The sequence below is a fragment of the Strigops habroptila genome, chromosome Z, assembly GCF_004027225.2.
Source record: "Strigops habroptila isolate Jane chromosome Z, bStrHab1.2.pri, whole genome shotgun sequence".
Lineage (NCBI taxonomy): Eukaryota > Metazoa > Chordata > Aves > Psittaciformes > Psittacidae > Strigops > Strigops habroptila.
Genome location: NC_044302.2, coordinates 81,661,521 through 81,683,805, shown reverse-complemented (window position 1 = coordinate 81,683,805; position 22,285 = coordinate 81,661,521). Strand labels below are relative to the sequence as shown.

General features: G+C 38.6%; 1 protein-coding gene across 2 annotated transcripts in view; it reads right to left on the bottom strand.

The window, feature by feature from the left end:
* PDE4D (phosphodiesterase 4D) overlaps positions 1–22,285 on the bottom strand; it is a 407,986-nt gene that overhangs the window by 97,117 nt on the left and 288,584 nt on the right. For both annotated transcript variants that reach the window (XM_030511741.1, XM_030511742.1), the window contains exons 3-5: positions 15,196–15,232; positions 10,217–10,290; positions 9,043–9,092 (exon numbers count right to left, since the gene is read on the bottom strand). In XM_030511741.1, the coding sequence (XP_030367601.1) occupies positions 9,043–9,092; positions 10,217–10,290; positions 15,196–15,232 (161 nt within the window). The remainder of the gene's footprint in view (positions 1–9,042; positions 9,093–10,216; positions 10,291–15,195; positions 15,233–22,285) is intronic.

The window sequence follows — 22,285 nt, the reverse complement described above, 5'->3', positions numbered from 1 at the left end:
AACTTAAAGAAACATTAGATAAAGATTTAATTTGGAGTCTCTCATGCAGTTAGAAAAGTTTTGCAACATTAATTAAAGATCTGAAAATCACAGAATCATGAGGCTTGTAAGGAACCTCTGGAGATCATCCAGTCCATACCTCTGCCAAGGCAGGGCCACATAGAGCAGGTTACACAGCAATGTGTCCAGGCAGGTTTTGAATGTCTCTGGAGAGGGGGACCCCACAACCTCCCTGGGCAGCCTGTTCCAGTGCTCTGCCACCCTCAACATTAAGAAATTCTTCCTCATGTTTAGGTGAAACTTCTTGTGTTTTAGTTTATGGCCATTGCACCTCATCCTGTTTTTGAGCACCACTGTCTGGCATCATGCTCCTGGCACCCTCCTTTGAGATATTTATCTGCATTAATGACATCCTCTCTCAGTCTTCTCTTCTCTAAATCAAACAGGCCCAGTTCCCACAATCTTTTTTCAGAGAGATGCTCCAGACCCCTGCTCATCTTTGTGGCCTCCACTGGGCCCTCTCCAGTAGCTCCTTGTCTTTCTTGTACTGAGGAGCCCAGAGCTGGACACAGTGCTCCAGATGTGGCCTCACCAGCGTCGAGTAGAGGGGGAGGATCACCTCCCTCGACCTGCTGGCCACACTGCTCCCGATGCACCCCATGGTACTATGGGGCCTCCTGGCTGCAAGGGCACACTGCAACTTGTCCTCCACCAACTTGAATAGTCAACTTGTCCTCCACCAATACTCCCAGGTCCTTCTCAGCTGATCTGCTCTCTTGCTCCCAGCCTGTACTGGTACTTGAGGTTCTTCCTCCCAGGTGCAGTACCTTACACTTGCCCTTGTTGAACCTCATTGGATTTCTCTCTGCGCAATTCTCCAGCCCATCAAGGTCCTGCTGAACGGCAGCAGCATCTTCAGGTGTATCAGCCATTCCCCCCAGCCGTTCCCCCATCAGCAAACTTGCTGAGGGTTCATTCCAGCCATTCATCCAGGTCATTGATAAACCAGTTGAATAAGACTGAACCAAGTATTGATCCCTGGGGAACATCACTGACTACAGGCCTCCAACTGGATTCTGCTTTGCTGATCACAACCCTCTGAACTCTGTCATTCAGCCAGTTCTCAATCCCCCTCACTGTCCATTGATCTAACCCACATTTCCTAAGCTTACCTACAAGGATGTTATGGGAGACATCAAGGCAGAGAAAGCATTCAGTAAACTTCACAGATGTATCTGTATCTTGTCAATAACAACCTCTTCCCTAAACCAAGAAAGGGGGCTGAACTGGAGACACAAATACTATTCCCTTTAAGGGATATAAAATTTAATTTTTTTTTTTTTTAATTACCCATTTTAAGCAGGTATTTTTTCATTATAGCACATGAGAGTACTGCACAAACTGTGACATAGAGAGCTAGTTTTTCATAGAAGATAAGCAAATATAGCCTTCATTTCTGAATATTAAATGCCCACAAACTATTCAAGAAAAGAAGCAGCTACTTTACCCCTGAAGGTGGCAAGGTGACTGTGAAAGACTGGGTGGGGAGCAGACTTCTGTCTCTCTGTTTCCCTGCCTGTTCGCTGCACACATTTACTATCGGCAGGATCCATATGAATGCATATCAGGCTGAATGTATGTTGTGTCCTGTATCTCACACAGCAATATAATTTTGTTTTTATTGTGGAAAAGAAGGCTATAAATCAGATTACTCTCCTTTTTGCTATCATGACCTAGATAAGGCCTTTAATGATTAATTGAAAAGAGTAGCTGATGTAAATATTGCTATTTTCCAGGTCTGTATTTTTTTAATGCAAAATGTTATTGATCATTTAAGAAAACCATATACAGGCCTCTTTTTCTTTTCTAAAAAAAGTACTTTTTACGATAGTAATGGGGGGTTGATTTAACTCCACTGAGGCTGGTGATGGTCAGTCCTTTATTCTAAACGTTTGTTGGAAAATTGGCCCTCGTTTTGCAAACAGAATAGCTGAAACTAGCGCAAAAAAAAAAAAAAAAAAAGGACAACTGCATTGCTAATTGGTTACTGAACTACATGGACCAGCTGGAGGGATTTTACTGGAAGCTAAATCTTTATTTGCTTTGGGTTGCACGATATAAACCTGTTTATCTACTGTCAGAATTCACCAAATCATAGAATGAGAGAATGGTATTGGTTGGAAGGGGCCTTAAAGATCATCTAGTTCCAAAGCCCCTATTCAGGAAGGCACTGTACACCATGTAGACCAGTCATTTAGTTTTTAATCTTAATTTTAATTTCAGCCATCTGTTTCTGTTTCAGTATGTAAAGCCCTGAGATCAGTATATTATGATAACTCTAAAACTGAACACGGTTGCAGACCATAAATAAAATTTGATATTATATAACAACAGCTTAACGAAAAATCACAAAGCCTTTTGAAATTCCATCCCATATGAAAGGCTACTGATCTTCTAATTGCACTCTTATTTTAGCTATTAGTACAAAATTTAGAGTGATTAATCCAAATAGTGGATTACAGACCAATGTTAATTGTTCTAAGTTATGATAAAATATATTTATTTTTGGACAAAAGTTTTTCGTAACCATTTTTCTCTATGGTTTCAAATTGCCTACTGAGTTTCAAAACCTGATGCCACTGTGGATGCTTAAAGGCTGCCAGAAGTACCAGCAGCAAGAGAAAGTAATAGCTGAAATGAACAGTTGTGTTTTCACATGGGTCTGTGCCATACAGATGTCTACATAACACCAGCAAAATCTTAATTTTTTTAGAAAATAAATTACTTCTTTATAGAGGATGGGTAAATTCTGAAAGGATGTTATAGACATGAAAGAGCAATAGGGTTGCATACCTAATAATTAAAAGAGCAGCCATACAAGCAACTAGAATAAATAAGTCAACTCTGAATGCTACAATGTTGTTTTGTGTCAAGTACTTCAATTTAATATGAAATAGAATATTAGGCCTGTGATGTTATTTTCTAAAAGGCTTTTTGTTTTTTAAGGCAGGAGTTGAGTTGGATTGAAATAACAAAATTATAAATACTTACTTATCTAATTGACAGTGACAAATAGTCCTTACTTATATGTGCTATGGTTATCTTAAAAAAAAAAAATAAATTTCAGGACTCCATTAATATGAACTGCTTAATATATAACCTTCCTCATAGTTTTCTCTCAGTTTGTCAGTTCCTCTCTCTTGTTCTACTACTCTTCACATAGCATAAAATCCACACCAAACACCACAATATGCTATTTTTTTAGGTCTATCTGAGAAAACAGTTGTAATGAATATGGCTGTCTTCACATAGTTCACATAAAGGGGGAATTTCAAAAGCATTCACAGAAGTTAAAAGGACACATTTAACTGACTCTTGGTAAGAATTCTGGTCCTAAATGCAAGTACTGAACATATTCGCCTAGGAAGTAAACTGAGGTGAACCAGCATGTGTGTGCCAGTGATTTCCATGCATATAAAGCACTTGTAATCCTTTAATTCAAGCACTGGTAATGTATACTGTTGACTGTGAGTCTGCAGATACACATCTGCCAATTTATGAAATAATAGATGGCATTTACCACAGACTGAAAGATGTGAAAATGCTACAAATCACTTTCAAGCTTGAAAATGTGTCTGTGGTATTTATCCTGAAATTAAAATAATTGTCTGAGGTGAGTTAAATTTATTCAAAAGACCCATAGGTGTATAGGTATAAGCAAAAGTACAAAGAATAGAACACTTACCTGTCATTCAACATACTGCACAAGGAACAAAGGCCATTTTATCAAAAAAATCCCCCTTTAAAACCAGGGATTTAGTTTTTTTCCAGTTTAGTTTTTTTACTTAGGATAGCACTTTTTGCTCAATAAACTTAAGTCAGGTTTCCAGAGCATTTTACCTCACCTCTGACAAAAGTTTGGCAGCGCAGTTTACCATAGGAATACTTCTCTGTAATAAGATAAAAATATATTCTGTGGGCAAATTAAATAAGAGTGGGAAGTTCTCATTATAAATGTAATCCTGCTGACTAAATCTAGAGTAGTGATACATATACTGCAATTAGATCTTGAATAGAGCAAGTTTTGTACATCTGCCCAAATATGGATATGAAATCATAGAATCGTAAAATCACCTAGGTTGGAAAAGGCCTTCAAGATCATTAAGATCATCATCATCAAGATCAAGATCCAACGTTTACCCCAAGACTGCCAAGTCCAACACTAAATCATGACACCGAGGGCCTCACCTACATGGTTTTCTAACACTTCCAGGGATGGTGACTCCACTACTGCCCTGGGCAGCCTGTTCCAATGCCTGATCACCCTCTCGGTGAAGAAATTTTTCCTAGTATCCAACCTAAACCTCCTGTGGTGCAGCTTGAGGCCATTGCCTCTTGTCCTATCACTTGCTGGGAGAAAAGACCAACCCCCACCTCACTACAACCTCCTTTCAGGTAGTTGTAGACAGCGATTAAGGTCCCCCCTGAGCCTGGCCACAGCCCATCGATCCAGCCTGTCCAGATCCCTCTGCAGAACCTCCCTATCCTGCAGCAGATCAGCACTCCCACTCAACTTGGTGTTGTCCGCAAATCTACTGAGGGTGCACTCGATCCCCTCACCCAGATTATCAATAAAGACATAAAACAACACTGGTCCTGACACCGAGCCCTGAGGGACACCATTAGTGACTGGTTGCCAACTAGATATTACACCATTTACCACCACTCTTTGGGCTCTGCCATCCAGCCGGTTCCCAACCCAGTGAAGAATCCACCTACCCAGGCCATCAGCAGCCAGTTTCTCCACTGCTGTAGGAGACAGTGTCAAATGCTTTACTGAAGTCCAAACAGACAATGTCCACAGCCTTTCCCTAATCAACCAGGCGGGTCACCTTATCATAGAAGGACATCAGGTTGGTCAAGCAGGACCTGCCCTTCATGAACATGTGCTGACTGAGCCTGATCCCCCCATTTTCCTGCATGTGCTGTGTGAACACACTTAGGACATTCCTCGCCACTGAGCTCAGGCTGACTGGCCTGTAGTTTCTGGGGTCTTCCTTCCTGCCCTTTTTGTAGAGAGGCGTCACATTGGCCAACTTCCAATCCTCTGGGACCTGCCCCCAGACCAAGACTGCTGAAAAAATCTAAGGTCTTTAGCACTTTAAAATGTGACACTCCTACTGTATTACAAGTTTTCTTTTGTTAAGAACTGAAATATTCTTTATTTTGAAGCCTCTGTTTTTGTAGGCATTAGGATCCCCTCAATCCCACATACCCACTCCCAAGCTAGTGGTAATTACTCTAGTATTTCATGAATTAACCTCTGTAAGGCATGCATTTTTGCCATTTTTTTGTCAGCTCATGTTCTCATGTTTACTTTATCCCCTGCTATGCTCTGGCAGAATCCAAGACACAGTAAAGAATAAAAGAAATTGTGACATCTCCTATCTGTTTTAAATCTGACACATATCAAGAAAGACTATATGGTTCCTTCCTAATTCAAATTACTCTGATTTAGAAATGCAGATATTAGAACTGTAATAACTGAAAGATACCTAATGCTTGCTTACTGGTTTTTAGCTCAATCCTTGAGTCACAGCTAGTTTCATTTTTTTGAAAATGAAACGTTATTTATAATTCACTGGTTGTTTTAAGAGAATTATTATCAACTTGAAATAAAACATCATTCATAGCACTGCGTGGAAAATATGACTTGTAGTGAGAGGAACCCCTCTTCTGGTTGAAGCACAGAACACCATGCATGGAAGTACTGTGTAGTGCAAACAGGGAGTTCTCCCAGGCTGGTTTCAGTCATGGCACCTTTAGAGAGCAATTCATCTCCCTTAAAAGAAAACATCTAACATGTATCATGTCAGGTTATTCACACTAACTGTAGAGAAAATAGATATCTACATCTTAGATGTCTAAAGCAAGTAAGAAAAGTGCCATCTGGTCTGTTGTTACATGAAAAGCTCCCACCTCCTGTCCTCTAATTTGTCTGCAAAAGGACACTCAGCATGCCATAGCATACATGGCTGATACTGAAGATCAAGTATGTCATTCATAATCGTTAGCTTCTTTCAACACAGTTTCCGGAAGGGATTCATGTGGCTATATTGAATACAACAGACCGTATTCTGAGCATCAATATCTACATACTTACATTGAAAAATCACTGCAAATTTTAAGGACACCATGATTGCTGTTGCTTCTAAGAATTTGAACATTTAATTCCAGTACTGCTTTACTTCTCAATTCCACAGTTTCTTACTTCTTTGCTAATGCATTTTCTCCTTTATGTATCATCAGGGTGAATTCTTAAAATAGTGAATGGGAGAATTTTGCTCTTGCTACTTTAGTCACTTGGCTTTACCAAACCCCTTATTACTTTTCCCTTGTGACTTTCCTCCTATCTTCTGCAGAAGTTCACTTTTTCTACACTTTTGCTTTCTGTGATCCTCCCTTTCTCCAGTTAGAGTCTTCCCAAAGACATTTCTGTTGTTACACCGTTTGTTACAATGGTGACCAGTTCTCCAAGATATTGCTAGCTGAGCCGTCTGGATGATGTGATAGAGCTCTACCTGTTTGGTGTACTATTCTAGATACTCCATGACACGAATAGCATGACCAGGAGGATTTCTCAGCAGGAAGGATCTGCACAAGCTATACTTCAAACATTCCCCAGAAGAATGCAAAAATCTTAGTAGCATCTGTAAGGGTTTTCAATCATTATGTGAAGAGGAGGGGAAATGTTAGTAACACATCTTCCTTCTTGACATAGTGCTGGAGTGCAACACGTTTTACTAGGATTTTATATGCCTCAAGAAAGACCTCATACTTCTGTGCTTATGCCATGAAATTTGTTACTATGAAAATATCAAAACCAGTCTGTGACTAAGAATGGCCAATGCTGTTCAGGCAAATAGTATCCAGCCTTAATCTCGATTCAACAATCAAAATGAATTGTAGCCATTTTCATGCTTTATAGGGCTTAATATCTTTCCCGTATCATTAAAGTCTTTTAGCCACTTATATCCAATGCACACAGGCCTCAGCTCACCCAGTTCAATGCATAATTTGAGCACAGCTATTCCAGAAGTATCTCTGAGAAATCAGATTAAACTACATTCCATTGAATTATCTTTACTATTATTTGCCTTTTCTTGCTTTCTTTAAATTTCTTGGCACAGAAACATTTTCTAGATTAATCACAGTATTGGCTGCACCACCTTCCTTCTAAACATTACAATTGTAGATGATTTATTGCTTCTGACAGATAGAGCGCACTCTGAGAATTAACTGAATGGAAGCCTTCAGATCAGAGGGAATTTAAAAAGAGCAGCAGCATCTTCCAGCAGAGTGTGTCTTGAGTCCTGCTGTCTGAGAAGCTTCTCTGGCTGGAGGAAAGAAGCTGACCTCAGGCAAACAACTGTGGGAGAACATGTAAGGTAGGCTCGCTGTGTGTTCACATGCATGCATATCTTCTCTTCTGGATATCACATTTTCTTTTACTGTTGGGGATTTTACTGTGTTATGGGCTTTCCAAAGTTAGTCCCTTGGAACTGAAGAAAAAGCTGTATTTTCCAGTATCTCTATCTCCAGTTAAGATAACATACTTCTGGATTACTGTGATGTGTGAGACAAATGCCACAATTAGAACAAATAGGCATAACATCTGTCAATAACTGAAGTGTTTCATGGAAAGTAATTTGAAACCAACACTCAAAATTACCTCTTAAAGGAATACATTAACAAAGGATTATGATAATAATTGATCTAAGCATTTATCTGTCTCACATTCCTATTTATTTAATTATCATGAATTTAAGTTTGATTGCAGAACATTCTTAACTAAGGATGCTTTTCTGTTTATAGAACAGATTTAAAGATTTAACCCTCTGTTCCCTGATGAGCCCTATACATGAGTGCTCAGATTACATGATGGATTTCTAGGAGAATAAAATTGTACAGAACTGCCAAGATGGGGTCTTCTAGAAGAAAATATGGATATTGTGCGAAGCTTGATGAAAAAAACCCCAACAAACCAACAACAAAAAACTAACAATGTTAACATTCCAGACCCTAAAGACAAAAAATATTGAACATGACAAAACCATATTTCTCCTCAAAAGACCTGAAGTACTATTTCTTCCTTGAGTTACAAATCTATTATACAATTAGAAAGACAAGAGCTATTTTGAAATTCTGGAAACATTAAGTTTTTGATTTAAATGATAAGCTGCCTCTTTAGTAAATATCTATATACTTTTGTCAAGAGACAAAGCAAATGCTCTTTCACTCTGCCAACACACCATAGAGAATGCAACTACCTGAAAAACTACACAGTGTATTAACACATGGATTAAAATGATGTGAAAAATACGAGGTCAAAAAAAGTGTATTCTCATGAAGATTTCCAAGATCATAATAATAATAACCAAAAGTGCCGCAGGGTAAAATTTTCAGAAGTGTTAACATAACTTATAAAGCCAGTCCTGTTTTCAAGTTGTTTCTTTATAAATAATAGTGTCTTTTACAAAGGAATTATTTGGCTTTTACAAACCTACAAATGTTACAGAGATAGAATTTACCATCCTAAATCAGAAATGTCAGTTCTGGAAATTTTCCCTGTTGCCTAAGGGCTTGTAATATAGCTACAGGACTCCATGTCCCAAATGAAAGATCAATGCATTCCTCATACCAGTTCTTTCTACTACATTTCATTACAAAAACTTACTAATGAAGGTAATCATGACACAGTCACACACTGGTACATAAGGAAAAAGAATTTGGAAAGAATCTAAATTAAAACAAGCATAATAAGACATACAAGCATAACAAGAAAGCAGAAAGTTAACATGATGCAATACCAAAAATCACCCTATGACTCAAATCCTCTTTCATAAAACAGATACAAGGGTATGAAATAATACAAGGGTAGTATTATAAAATGCAGTTTTCAGTGAGTTTTTTATAAATAAATATTAAATTTAGAAACTCATGATGGTTTCACAGAGGAATTTTAGTCATACTAATTCTTACCTGTCAAGGTTGCTTTGTTAATAGATGGTTGGTTACACATTGGTGATCGTCTGTTTAAAAGAAAAAAAAGGTATATGCCTGGTAAACAGAGAGATGACTGAATCCTTGAACAACATAATAGAAAATACATTTCCTTGGGAAATTATTTGGGACTGGAATACCCTGGCATTGAAAAAGTTCTGAGCAATATTTTAGGAATCTACAAGTTCATTAAAAACCTACTTAAACATACCTAGAGCTTATACCTAGCTTTAAGTTTGATTTATATAGATAGTTATCATTATTCTAACATGGCTTGCACTTGCCACATTCTCTTACTTGAAATACCTTTCTTATTATTATTTTTCACTCTACTATTTTGCATATACATTTCACATTATTTTGCATATAACTTTCATAACAATCTTTAGGGTAAACAGCTCAGTGGAGTGCTTTGCCCACTGAAGAAAGCTAAAAGTTGCTGGACTGACACAGCTGTGTAGGGATGTATGGATGACTGCAAGCAGGGTCTACATAGGGTCTGCATACTCCAACCAAGGGGGCTGGAAATATCTTTTAGGGGCACTGCATATGCAACGGCAGGCAGCTGGTTTTGGAACGCTAAATACTTCTAAGTTCCAGAGGCAGACATTTGGGGTGAGAGAAGTGACTCCACTATAAAATTTGACAGTGCAACTTATGTTAATGTCAACTGTGATGCTGTAACACGATTGGAGAAAGATTGTATTTATAACATCTCATTTATAATCATGAACCACTGTGGACAGTGGAATGTCATTATCTTGGATAAGTTAGGCAAAGCTCTAGGTTCAGATCATGCAAGTAGCTCACAATGAGTGTAGCTATCTGCTCACTTTGGTTCATTTGCAAGACGCAGACTCTGTCTGAATGATCATCTTTGAATGATCTTTGACATATGACTAATTTATTGAAAATCATACAAATTGCACAAAACCACTCCCAAGTTTATGCAAGGGCAGCAATGCAGGAGCAATTAGTAGGCAAGGGGGCTATTGTCTCAGCTATGAAGGGATTAATAAACTTATTACTCATCCACATGTTTTATGCAGGTTTGGTAGCACAGGTTGAAATCCGTAACATCTAGTTGTTATTCTTAGTTTACATTTAAACAGTATCACTGCTAAAAGTTCAGTGGCCAAGAACAGACGCTCACTTGCTGGGTGCTCGATCTTGTAAATTGGTTAATGCGGCAAAGTTATTCCGTACGGTACGCAGGCTGGCCAGCACCTGGAACAAACAAAACAGTTTCAATCTAAATTTATGCACAGGTGAGACCGACATCTCTCTGCTCTACTGTGCTGAAAATAAAAGGAAAGAACATTGCAAAACAACTGTAAATGGTTTCCAGGATTGGTTTGTCCGAAGTCTTTGACCATTACTTAACAATAACATGTCTGTAATACAAGGGCACTAATTTATTTCTTTTTTCCCCTCATGAACAACTCATTATTTTGTTTAAAGGCAGACTTACTTAAGAGGAGGAAGTTTTTTCACAGAATACTACTTAGTTCTTTAAAATTACCATAAAAGCATTCATGTTGGGAAAATAATAGCCCATTCAACACTAATACTTCATGCATAAGAAATGATTACAAAATTTTCCATTTGCAGTTCAGCCCACACAGACCTCAAGTATAAAGGAATGAGATTGTCTAGACTGCCAGGCAAAATAAAAACTGCTCCTTTAAAGGGTGCAGTTGATTTGGGTACTTAGTGCAGAGGACCAGAGTTAAGAGGAAGGTAGCACTTGAACAGGTGGGAAAGTCTGCAGGCTTTTACAAGCTTTGCACATTTGGAAAGATAATATAAATGAACTACTTCCTTTCTGGACTTAATTTCATCCAAGACAGCAGCTAGTAGAGGCAGTAAAGGATTGTCTTCTCATTATAAGTTGCATAGGCACTCTCTTCTGAAGGCAGCTGGATAAATGCAACAAATTTTGTGCCGTGTAAGGACAGTAAGATGCACCTCTCCAACTAGGGAGAGGTAGTCCAGCTTATGTCAGAGAGGAACCACAAGTTGTCTGGAACCAGACTGGGAATGGGAGGAAGCAGCGACACTCATTAATGATGTGCCTTTGGTTTGCTCATTGTTGTTTCTCAGCCCAGACTGGGCTGGTTCCCTGATGAACCCGTTGTAGGAATAGCAAAAGTGGAAATGGGAATTTGGGTTCCAGAGCTATGAGTTGAGGTGGATACAACCATCTTTCCACAGCTGCTGAAGTTTATACATGAGGTAGGAAAGCAGTGGGGGAATAAAAGAAAAGAAGGATTTAGTGAAAGCTTGTAACAGACAGAAAATATTCAGGAGATAATAGTGACTGGAAGTGTTCAAGCTACTGTAGGTAGTTCCCAAATGACTTAAGGTAATAAAAATACACTTGTTGCATAATTAGACTATTAATTTCATTATGTTTTCCTTTCCAAAGTTCAGGAGGTAAACTCACATATTTGTCATTCAGCATGAAATAAAAATAATTATATATGCCATCAAATTTGCAAGTCCAGGGTACAGTGACACTAATAAATATTGTATTTAGATGTTGGATATACACAGATGGAAATCATGCCAGTTCAGGCATGAACTGATCAGAAGGGGAAAGAAGATCCTGGAGTTCAAAAGTTCAAAAATGAATGCATTAAATACAAAGAAAAACTGCTGAAGTATGGAAAGTGTGAAGTAAAAGGAGAGGATGAGTTGAAGGTGGAAGGAAAGCATAAATGGAATAAAGCTGGACAGCTGCACCTATTAAGGTAAGACACATTTTTAGTGACTGCAATCCATTTTTAGTTATCTTTCGTCAATCTGCCTGGATTCAGTTTATGTTTACCAGAACGATGAGATGGCTTGCATCTGCTAGTATTATGAGAGAAACCTATCTGTGTGGCTCCCACAATAGTCTCAGGCCATGCAGTAGTTTTCCTGGCTGCAAGTTCCTACTCAGTAAGCCCTGTTGGACTCAAATCGGCTGTATATGCAGGTGCATTGAGAACTGAGAGCATGTACAAAGGTAACTAACTGACTCCTTGGTGAGTGATCTCAGGCACAGCCATGCCTATTAGCTCTGCTTCTGGTGGACTCTGCAATGACCAACTCTGTACATGCTGCACAGGGCTGTTTCAGAAAGGTTATCTGACTAGGCACAATGCCACATGAAAACATGAACCCTGAGGTATGTGTTAGATCTGAAATCACAGAACATTTAGTATCTGGGGTGCTAAGGCAAGAAGGGTGCAGAGCTGTAAGGTTGTTCAGGGCCAGTTATGAGTGGAGGTTAATAAGGCTTGCTGGACCCACGCTCAGGACCCTGAAGAGCTGAGGGGGCGTCTCTCTACCCTGCCCACTATGCCCATTGACCAGATTTTTCCACTGTCTGAGATATTATGAATCTCTCCTTTCTCAGAAAGCAGAGATTTGACTGTTTGGTTTGTATGTCCTTCCATTTGTTTTTCCGGCAGATGAGATAACTGTAAGTTCAAGGGTGAAATGTCTAGTATCTGCCCAGCATTCCAGCTGCTTTAGCATACATGCACATATTTTGACAGTTCTGCAAGTGTAAGGCATCCTCACATGTGTATCAATGTGGCAACAAAAACTTTGGCCATTGGCTACAGTGGAGCTAACCACTTGATTTATTGTATAAAGATATTAAAATTTATAAAGCTATTATACTGTAAGTACATAAAATATCAATTTTTCATTATAATTTGCTTTAAGTGACAGTTTCTCTGTTCACAGAGGTTCTACTTGTGCTTGATGTTTCTCAAGTTATGATTTGTGAGCAAAAAGCAACCAGTCACCTGCAAACTACTATAGGTTTAATTTCTAAGTAAATATTATTATTTTCAAAATCAGTATATACAAATAGTTGCAAGTGAAGTAAAAAATCAAACCTTTTTGATGATAAAACACCTAGAGAATTCATCCTTAAATTTTAAATCACCCAAATGACTTTATTTTGAAAAGCTAAATTTTATGAATAATTAAATTACAGCAGTTGCTGTATATTACAATATAGGGAAGTGCAACTAATAATATCTTTGTGGTAGATTTTTTAATTTCAGCCTATAAAATTCCATTCTGGTAAAAATAGTAAATTAACTTGTCCTCAGGCTGGATTCTATGTGGGGACATAGAATGTCACCCTGCCTCCAGTTTTCAAATGCAGCCGCACTGACTAGACAGAAAAGCTAAAATTGGAACTATTACCACCAGGTGGCTCATGATCAGATGAAACAATTCTCCTGATCAATTGAAGTAAATACAGATGGTTTGAAATAACTGGAACATGTGTTCTGCATGTCATGATCTACTGCCACCAGGAAGCCCTGAACAGATTAAAATGGTGCTTTTGCTGCTTACAATATAAAAATGCATCGACATGATGAAGTATTGCTCTAGGAAGATATTAAAAGTGTAGCTTGTATGATGTTTAGACATTGGCACATGGGATCCAATTTCTGAAGTTCTGACTGAGGTCCTAACACTGGTAAACCTAGCTCTAAGGGATGGGTCCTGTGCTTGGCTGCAGATGCAGCCTGTGAGCAGGCCCCACTGGGAGATGGGATTTTGCATATTCAAGTCACTTTTAGGGAAGGGCTGCATTTTTCCTAAGAGTCTAATCAGATGTCACTTCCCCCTATTAGGCATAGTCTCAACTGCATCTCAATTCCTCCTGTCAGGGAATGTGACATGGGATAACTCACCCTGTGAGTGCTCTTTCTCCTGTTCAATGCAAATGAAAACAGGTTGATTTAAAACACTGCTAGCAGGGCTTTGCACTGAAACACTAAAAGCTCTCAAATAATCAATTATGGCACGTTGGTGCAAATAGCAGTAACATTCAGGTGCTCCTGCTATAATTGCTGAAGCACATCCATCAACACCAACAAGAATATGAAACTGCCCTTAAAACAAAGAGGGTGTTTTGTCCTAGGAAAAAAAAAATATATGGAGTGTAATATTTGCTGGTTTTCTAGGCATCCTATAACCTACCTTATGTATGTGGCATAATTCGTAATAAAAATTCAGATGACAATGAATATGAACTCAGCTATAGTAGATATTATTGGATTGCTTGACCACTATACTATTTGTGGGTTTTTTTGTGCTCAAGAGCTAGGTTTTTTATGTTTTCTGAGGAACTAAAACCAGAATTGGTTTTACTTTTTCTTTTTTTCTTGTTTTTCCTGTAATTTATTCGTTTCCATTATTGCTAAAGTATGGTTACCATTTGAGAGATCTTAAAGTATTCTTAGAAAAGGCCCCGGCTTAATATTTACTCTGCTAATACATGACAAAGGTATTCTTCATATTAAGGATTTGATCATAGAGTTTTATAAAGTGTATGTGTTTAAAGTATAATTAAATATATAATAACCTATTAATGTTAATAATTTTAACAACTTATCACTAGACCAAAGCAACCTGCATATTCAGACTGAAGTTGGATACTTTATTAGCAGTTAAGACTGCTGTGTGACTCAACCTTTCCCTTTCCATTTACGTTCAATCACATACAATTTCCAGATTTATTTTTACCCGTGTAGTTACAATATATTAACTTTCATTCCTATCACAGGTTAAAACTTACCATTATGAGTATGAATGTTAACTTTTCATACACGGTCAAACAGCTTTATTGCTAAAAATTGTGCAGTTTTGATCTAAATTATGTAGAATTTTGAGCTGGTATGTTATAAAACAGAATCTGAATGGAAAAATCAAACAGAGATGGTTTTGTAAAACAACAGAAGTATTCTGGGTAAAACTTACTTTGCATCTAAAAATTATGTTGCATTGAATGCATAAAAGATGTTCAAAAAGAGAACTTGTAATTATAAAAACTAGGGGAATAACATAGAACACAGATTTGTCTTCACCATGGCTGTCTGCTACAGCATTTGAAAAGAAGGTATCAGAGGTGTTTATTGTGTTTTGCACTTCAACATTTCAGTTAATCAAAAGGCATTAAGGAAGAGATAACAAGAATGGGAGGTTTATGACTTTCTGCTTAGACAGTTTTTTTCCATTTCAAGCAAACAGATGTTATGTAATATTAACAATGGAAAACAATGTATTTGTCCTTTAAATTGCAAGACTGAATGAGAAATATGGCAAAATTGTGCCTACCTGGGCAAATGGTGTCACAATCAAGTCATCTCCATGTCTGAAAAAAACGAGCAGAGTTGTAAATTAGGTACTACTGAAAACTTAAGTGACTGCCTTGAACAGAAGGAAAATCAGGTTATACAATGCTTCGTAGGTAACTCCAGTTTTATTCTTCTGCAGTTTACTCTCTACCCCTGCTTTACACATTCTTTGAAAAGTAAATATCAACTTACTTATGGCCCAGCTGCCTGGTGTGTCTATGGGATGGCTGATGAACCAGAGGGTTTCTACAAGTGCGTGTTGGGCGGGTGGTTGACTGCCCAGGATTGATCTGCAGAGATTTCATCCCAAAGGATGGAGGTGAAAATACCGAAAGCAACTTATGAAGGGCTACGAGAAGATGTGTGAGTGCAGAACGGACGAACAGCTACAGATGGCTGGGCAGCTCATCGCAGCCAAATAAAAACCTTGTAAAACTTTCAAACTGACTCACACTTCTGTAGCTATCGGAGGGGGGGGGGGGTGTGACCAAGTGTGTGCTGTTGCTGTGGCAACCTCACCCTCACCACAGGTGACGTATGGGCAAGGTGCTGGGATGACGCACTGTAGGGCAGAAGGGAGGAAAGGAAAGAGAGGTTCCTTCGCTTCAGCACCGAAACCTGCCACTTGAAATGGTTTCCAAAAAATACAGCCTTGAAAATACAAGTAGGCTTGAAGGGCTGTTGAGCTTAAGAGCAGCATCTGTAACACTGAGGATATGGAGCCACATCTCTCCAGGGGACCACACTGACAAAGAAAACTTAGACTTTTCAGTCACGGTATCTAGTATATGGCAGCAATCAAGCTGAAAAGAAATTTTCTGAAAACAAAAATGTCTTTGTTTTTAATTCTCCTGCAGTGAATTTATTGTGATGAGTTACAAGTTGCAGCTTTCAGCAGAAATTACCATTGCTTTGGTGGTATTTCAATGATATTTAAGCATAACAATGTATTTAACAACAGATTTCAAGTCCATGAAAATCTAAACAGAAAAAGGCTTTGTGATAAATGGAGAAATATCATTTGTGTTTAAGTTCCTATAATATGATTCTTATAATCTATATACTGTCCACAAGACAGTAATGTTTTTTGTAGGTTTTGCAAGAACCTAATAAAAAAGCAGTACATACAACCAAAGAGCCTGTAAGGACAAAACAAAACTCCCCAGTATTCAAAATTATCATAATGCTTAAATATCTGTGTAACTTTTTATTACCATCTCTTGTATTCCTGTTAGTGGAAATAGAGAAGTGGATTTTTACAGACCCTGTGGAAGAAGACTGCACTTTTAACGCCTTTGAAGGAGTGGTTGGAATCAGGTGGCGTTTCAGGTGAAACCAGTCCCAGCCTGGTTGGAAAGTATGAAAGCCTGATTCTCACATCAAATCAAAAGAAACATGGCACCATTGGAGGAACTCAGAGGCTTTAATTGCCCAATGAAGCCAAATCTAGTCGGTTATTGTAGATATCATGAATCAGCCTGGGGCATTAACAGGAAAGTTAATGACCACTACTTCTTCATGCTTTCATTGGCTCATGAAAACATCAGAAAATGCCGATGACTATCATTTCTGATCAGGATTGCTTAATGACTTAGCTACACAAAGGCTTCAGCAGAAGGTAAGCCACATCCATCTTTTCCTTTTGTCTCTTGTTCTCCACTTATGCAGCCATAGTATGAATATGTACACTACCTCGCCTCCAGAAAAATTATTCTCTTTGTCTTCAAATTCTGTGAAATGGTATTATCTGCTGTGTTGCACCTGGCTTACCTGTTCCTCAGTAAAATCTGTTAATTTCTTCCCTTTTACAATGTATATTTTTACTTTTTGCATACAGCTACTCCATTTTCTCTTCTGTTTTGACACTTAAAAGGGGCACAGCTGTCTAGAGCAAGGAGTACTTCCACCTTTGGCTTCTGCAAAGGTGGAAGAGCCTAAAGCGTCAAGTAAATTATCTGCCAGTCTTCCTCACGCCTACCCACTTTATCTGTTACTCAGGTTGTTTAGCCAAAAATCAAACAAAGGGTTGAGCTAATTCTTAGAAATGAGTGTGTTTTCTGAGCAATCAAATTCTGCACAGAAACTGTATTTAAAATCAATATGCAAACCCATTTTTTACTTATCTAGTCTAATTCCCACAATTGCAAATTATGAAGGGACAGAAGAGAAAAGGAAAGGGACCTGGAGAGGAAAAGGTTTACCTGTAGCAGCAGCACTGGACAAAGAACAAATATATTAAATTGTTTCTACCTGTAAATCAGCTAGATAAAGTCGAGCTAGTTCTTTCTAGAATTACAAGCATCTGTCAGTGGCAAACACTCTTAATGCTCAACATATGACACGAACGCACATAGTATTCATCAGCACTTCAAATTCCCAGGCAATTGCTACAACATAGTTATTAACTGTCACAGTGCAGATTGACAAAACCATGAAAACAGGATGATCCTTCTTAAAATCTCTTCCAGGCTTCCTCATGAGAGGTGGGACTTTCTTGCTCTTCTTCTTATTCAGTGCCCCTGTTTGCCACTCCTTGAATGCTGAGGCACTTATAAGAGGCAATAAGTACATGTTTCTGTGCCTTCTGCCCCGGAGTTTGGGTTTTTTTTTTCTTTTCTGTAAAATAGCATGACCCCACACCTCTAACGTTCGAACTTCATTCTACTTCAGCTCTTGCTGGACTGCATTTCATTGGAGAACGCTGATTAAATAGCGTAGCTTGTTATCTTTTAGAGGAAACATTATGAAATACTAATTTAATGTACTGAAATCAATCAAGGATTTAATTTTCACTTTTTGAATGCCCCTTATTGTCAAGAGCAACATTTCCAGAAATTATCATTATTTCGGTGAAAGTGTGATGCTGAAAGTACAGATATCCACAGCTTTCACAAAGCAGTTTAGCACGCAGCAGACCCACTTGAACAGAAAAGCAATTGCATAACGTGGTGAGTAATCTTTAATCCACATTGGGTCAGGAAACCTGGAGAGTGCTCAAAAAGGGTGCAGACATATCTAAAGTGTCTGTGTTACTTTTTTGTGCAGAAGAGCAAGAATGTATGATTCAATCAAAATGCCACTGACCCACAGTGTATTGCAGTGTAGTAAGCACTACAATGTAAGAATGTCCTGTTTTATTTTCAGATGATAAAGAAGATGATAGATGATTCTGTCTGGATCCTGGACAGGATAGTGCCACACATCCATATACTGAAGAAGCAAGAGGGAGTGTAAATCCTGTGCAATATATTGTAAACTTCTAAATGTAGTCAGAGCTGTTAACCTTTAAGGTTAGAAGAAATTATTCACATAATATTAAGACTTTAACTAGAATGCTTGGGATACTTGTTTACATCTTCATTTTCAGAGGAAAGACAGATTTGAAAGCAGAATAATTTTCACATGGCCTCAAAATTTAAAATGATCAAATTCCACCATCACCAAAAAAGACTGCTAAAGCACAAAACAGTCCACCTGAGATTAATCGCTGTTACATAAAACACAGGCTAAATTTCCATTAGCAGCCCATGGATTATATAATGCATTGCAAGTTATTTACCACATTAAAATGGTGAAGCCTGAACACTTGCAAATTTTCTGGGTTTTTCTTCCTGACCTTTCCTGTAGGACATGTGTGAACTCACCCCATAGAACCTATGATGGTCCCCACCCCGGAGAAGAGATCAAAGTGCTATGCTGAGTCACAAGTTACATGAACATGTTCAGCTGACTGTTGCCAAATAAAAAGTACAAAAATTCTTCTTCTTTTTCTCAAGATTGGCATTAATTTGTCTCTTCTATCCCAACTACGTTAACTAATTAACTTTGCCCCAATTAAAAAGGAACTTAGAGATTCATGCATGGACTGACAGAGAAGCCCACAGGAAGATTAACAGAAGGATAGACAGGGTGACTGCATAACCCTTATTTGTTAATTAAGTTGGCATAATTTAATACAAGCATCTAACAAGTGGAGTTCTAGAGAGATATTCTGCAGACCTGCCAGGATACAGTTAAAAAAGAGAGGGCATTTTTTTTCATGTGGTCAGAAAAAGTCAAGATATCCATCAAGGAGAAGTGAGTTCCAGACCTTAGAGATCACTAAAAATGTTGAGTCTGCACTTGTCAGTGTAGGGCTTTGCAGGGAAGGTACTGAATAAGATTTATCTTTGTAAATGCCACAGTAAACTCACATTGAGAATTTCTAGACACACGTGAAGAATACTAAGTGAGCGATCCTGAGGACACATATTGCAGATGAGAAACAGGATAAACAGGAGAAATAAGACCTCTGTCTAAATAGAGGGGGGAAATTGCACAAAACATATTTACATCAATTCGATACATATTTCCTCATGGACAAGATGCAGACAAAATAGGATTCCTAGTTAAATTTGATACAATTTTTAATAGCATAAATTATAAGACTAGTGGAAAGAATCTTGATGCTTTGTACCAGTTTAAAACATGATCATACTGGTTTGCACACTCCTCCATTTGAATGAAAATCTTACTTATCTCCTCAGTGTAAGTATTGGCTAAGGATGCTGGCGAGGCTTTAAATCAAACTGGCATAGTCTGTGTTGGATTCTCTGACTACAAACTTGGGACATAGCCTATCTGAAAGAAAGTCTTGCACCTGGGTAAACACAATCCAAGAGCGCAGCACAGGCTGGGATCTACCTGGCTGGGGACCAGCTCTATGGAAAGAGACCTGGGAGTCCTAGTGGACAATAAAGTCAATATGAGTGAACAGTGTGCTGCTGTGGCAAAGAAAGCCAACAGGCTGCTGGGTTACATCGACAAAGGGATCATCAGCAGAGATAAAGATGTCATTATCCCACTGTACTCTGCACTTGTCAGGCCACACATGGAATACTGTGTTCAGTTCTGGTCCGTGCTATACAAAATAGGTGTGGACAGGCTGGAGAGGGTGCAGAGAAGGGCCACAGAGATGGTCCAAGGACTGGGAAGCCTGTCCTATGAGCACAGGCTGAGAGCAGTGGATTTGTTCAGCCTTGAGAAAAGAAGGCTCGGGTGAGACCTTATCACCATGTTCCAGTATTTAAAGGGTGTCTACAAAGAAGATGGGAACTCCCTTTGTACAAAGAGTCACATGGGAAAAATGAGGGGTAATGGGTACAAGTTACTCCCAGGGAGATTCCAGTTGGACACTAAAGGAAAATTTTTCACAGTGAGAAAAATCAACCTCAGGAATAATTTCCCCGGGGAAATGGCAGGTTCCCCAGCATTGGACACTGTTAAGATTCAGCTGGACAGGATGCTGGGCCATGTTGTCTAGACCGTAGTTTTGCCAAGAAAGGTTGGACCAGATCATCATTAAAGCTCTTCCAGCCTGGTATTCTATGATTCTATGACAAATCTGCCAACTTACTTTGAAAAGCCCTAGGGGACAGTGACTGTTTGGAATCCCTGAAGTGTGCTCTACAGTAAGAACTAAGGCTTTTGTCACATTGTCACAAGAATTAACTCCATTTTTACAGAGTTGTATTTGAGATTTTGGGGTTTTGGTGGTTGGTTTTTTGGTTTTTGATTTTTTTTGTTTTGTCTTGTTTTGTTTAATGTAGAAACATCGCAAACATAAAAGCAAGGTAAAATCCATCCAAAGATGAAGATGAAAGTAGTCTTCTATTTGAATCATAAAATCTATTGCAGCTTTCTTTTTCAGTGTAAACTTCTAAATTTGGATTAAACACGATATCCACTCGTTTCTGTATACAAGGCTGACTTACTGTCCAATAACATACTACAAATACAGCTTAGATAAGACGTGTTTTGCTTGCGCGTATGCTGGAACACAAATATAGCATGTGCAAAACCACAAATGGAGAAGGAGAGTGAGGTGATCATTTACCCTATCTTGGGGTGTTTTTTTGTTGTTGTTGTTGTGTTTTTTTTTTCCCTGCCTCAATAATATTTTATAGGTGAAGCCAAATAAACACACAACAAACATATGAATTAGGTATGCTGAAAATATGTGCACTGCTCAGATTCAGATTTTAGCAGCAATGAAATCTGATTCAAATTGCACTCTGACAAGAGTAATGGAAACATCATATAATGATACTGTTCAGCAGAAGCTGTGTCCTAAGGACGGCAAGGAGGAGGGGTGGCTGGCTGCTTCACACAGCTTGCACTTCATCATCATCATCTGCACATGCAGAATCCAAATGAACTGGTTCACAATACTGGGAGTCAGAAATCACAGTGCTTCAAATTAGTTTATTCTGCAGGAAGAGTGCTGAAGTCATGTCATTTCAATTTCTAAAGACTTCAAAACCAATTTTCCAGTCCTGATAAGAGATAGCTCAGGCCTGGCTCCAAAAGCTAAGGCTGACTGGGGGCAAGAGGCACCTCTCAATGTTGTGTCCACATTATCGGGTGTGACAGAAACTGGCTTATAGCTTTGCCCAGATAGTCACTGGGTTCTCAGTGGTTTGCATCTCATTGAAAAGCTGACTGCCATTTGGGGGATGATGAGGCATCTAAGGGAGGGAGTGGGGACTGTGGCACCGTGGGCAGGCTGGGACTTAGGGTTGATAGAGCAAGCAATTGAAATTGTTGTTCGAGTCATGAGCCACAGAGGAGGGGGTTGTTTTTCCCAGAGCATTTCTTTATTTCTGGGAACATGTACCTTAAAGGATTTTTACGAAGAGCTACTTGAAACCACTTGTTCTATCACATGGTGGACAGAAATTAGACGCTGAATAAAGCAGTGTCTTTATTCAGCGTCTAAGCTATTGTCTTAGTGTTCCTGAACACCACATTTTTCTCCTCCCGATTCTTCTAAACAGCAAAGAGTTTTCCCTAATTAGTCAAAAGTATTTTTGTAATATTGGGGGTTCTGGAGAGTTCAATCTACTTAATTTCAATTGAGCTTAACCAGATGGAAGAGGATTGGCTCAGAAAAGCTACAGTCCCTGGTAAGTCCATTATTGTAGCCACAAGAAAGGCCGGTTATAGTCCTCCTTGGACTACCCAACTAAGCAAGTTAGATTTAGGAAGACACAGCAAACGGAAAAAACCATTTCTCCAGCATAAATCTTACT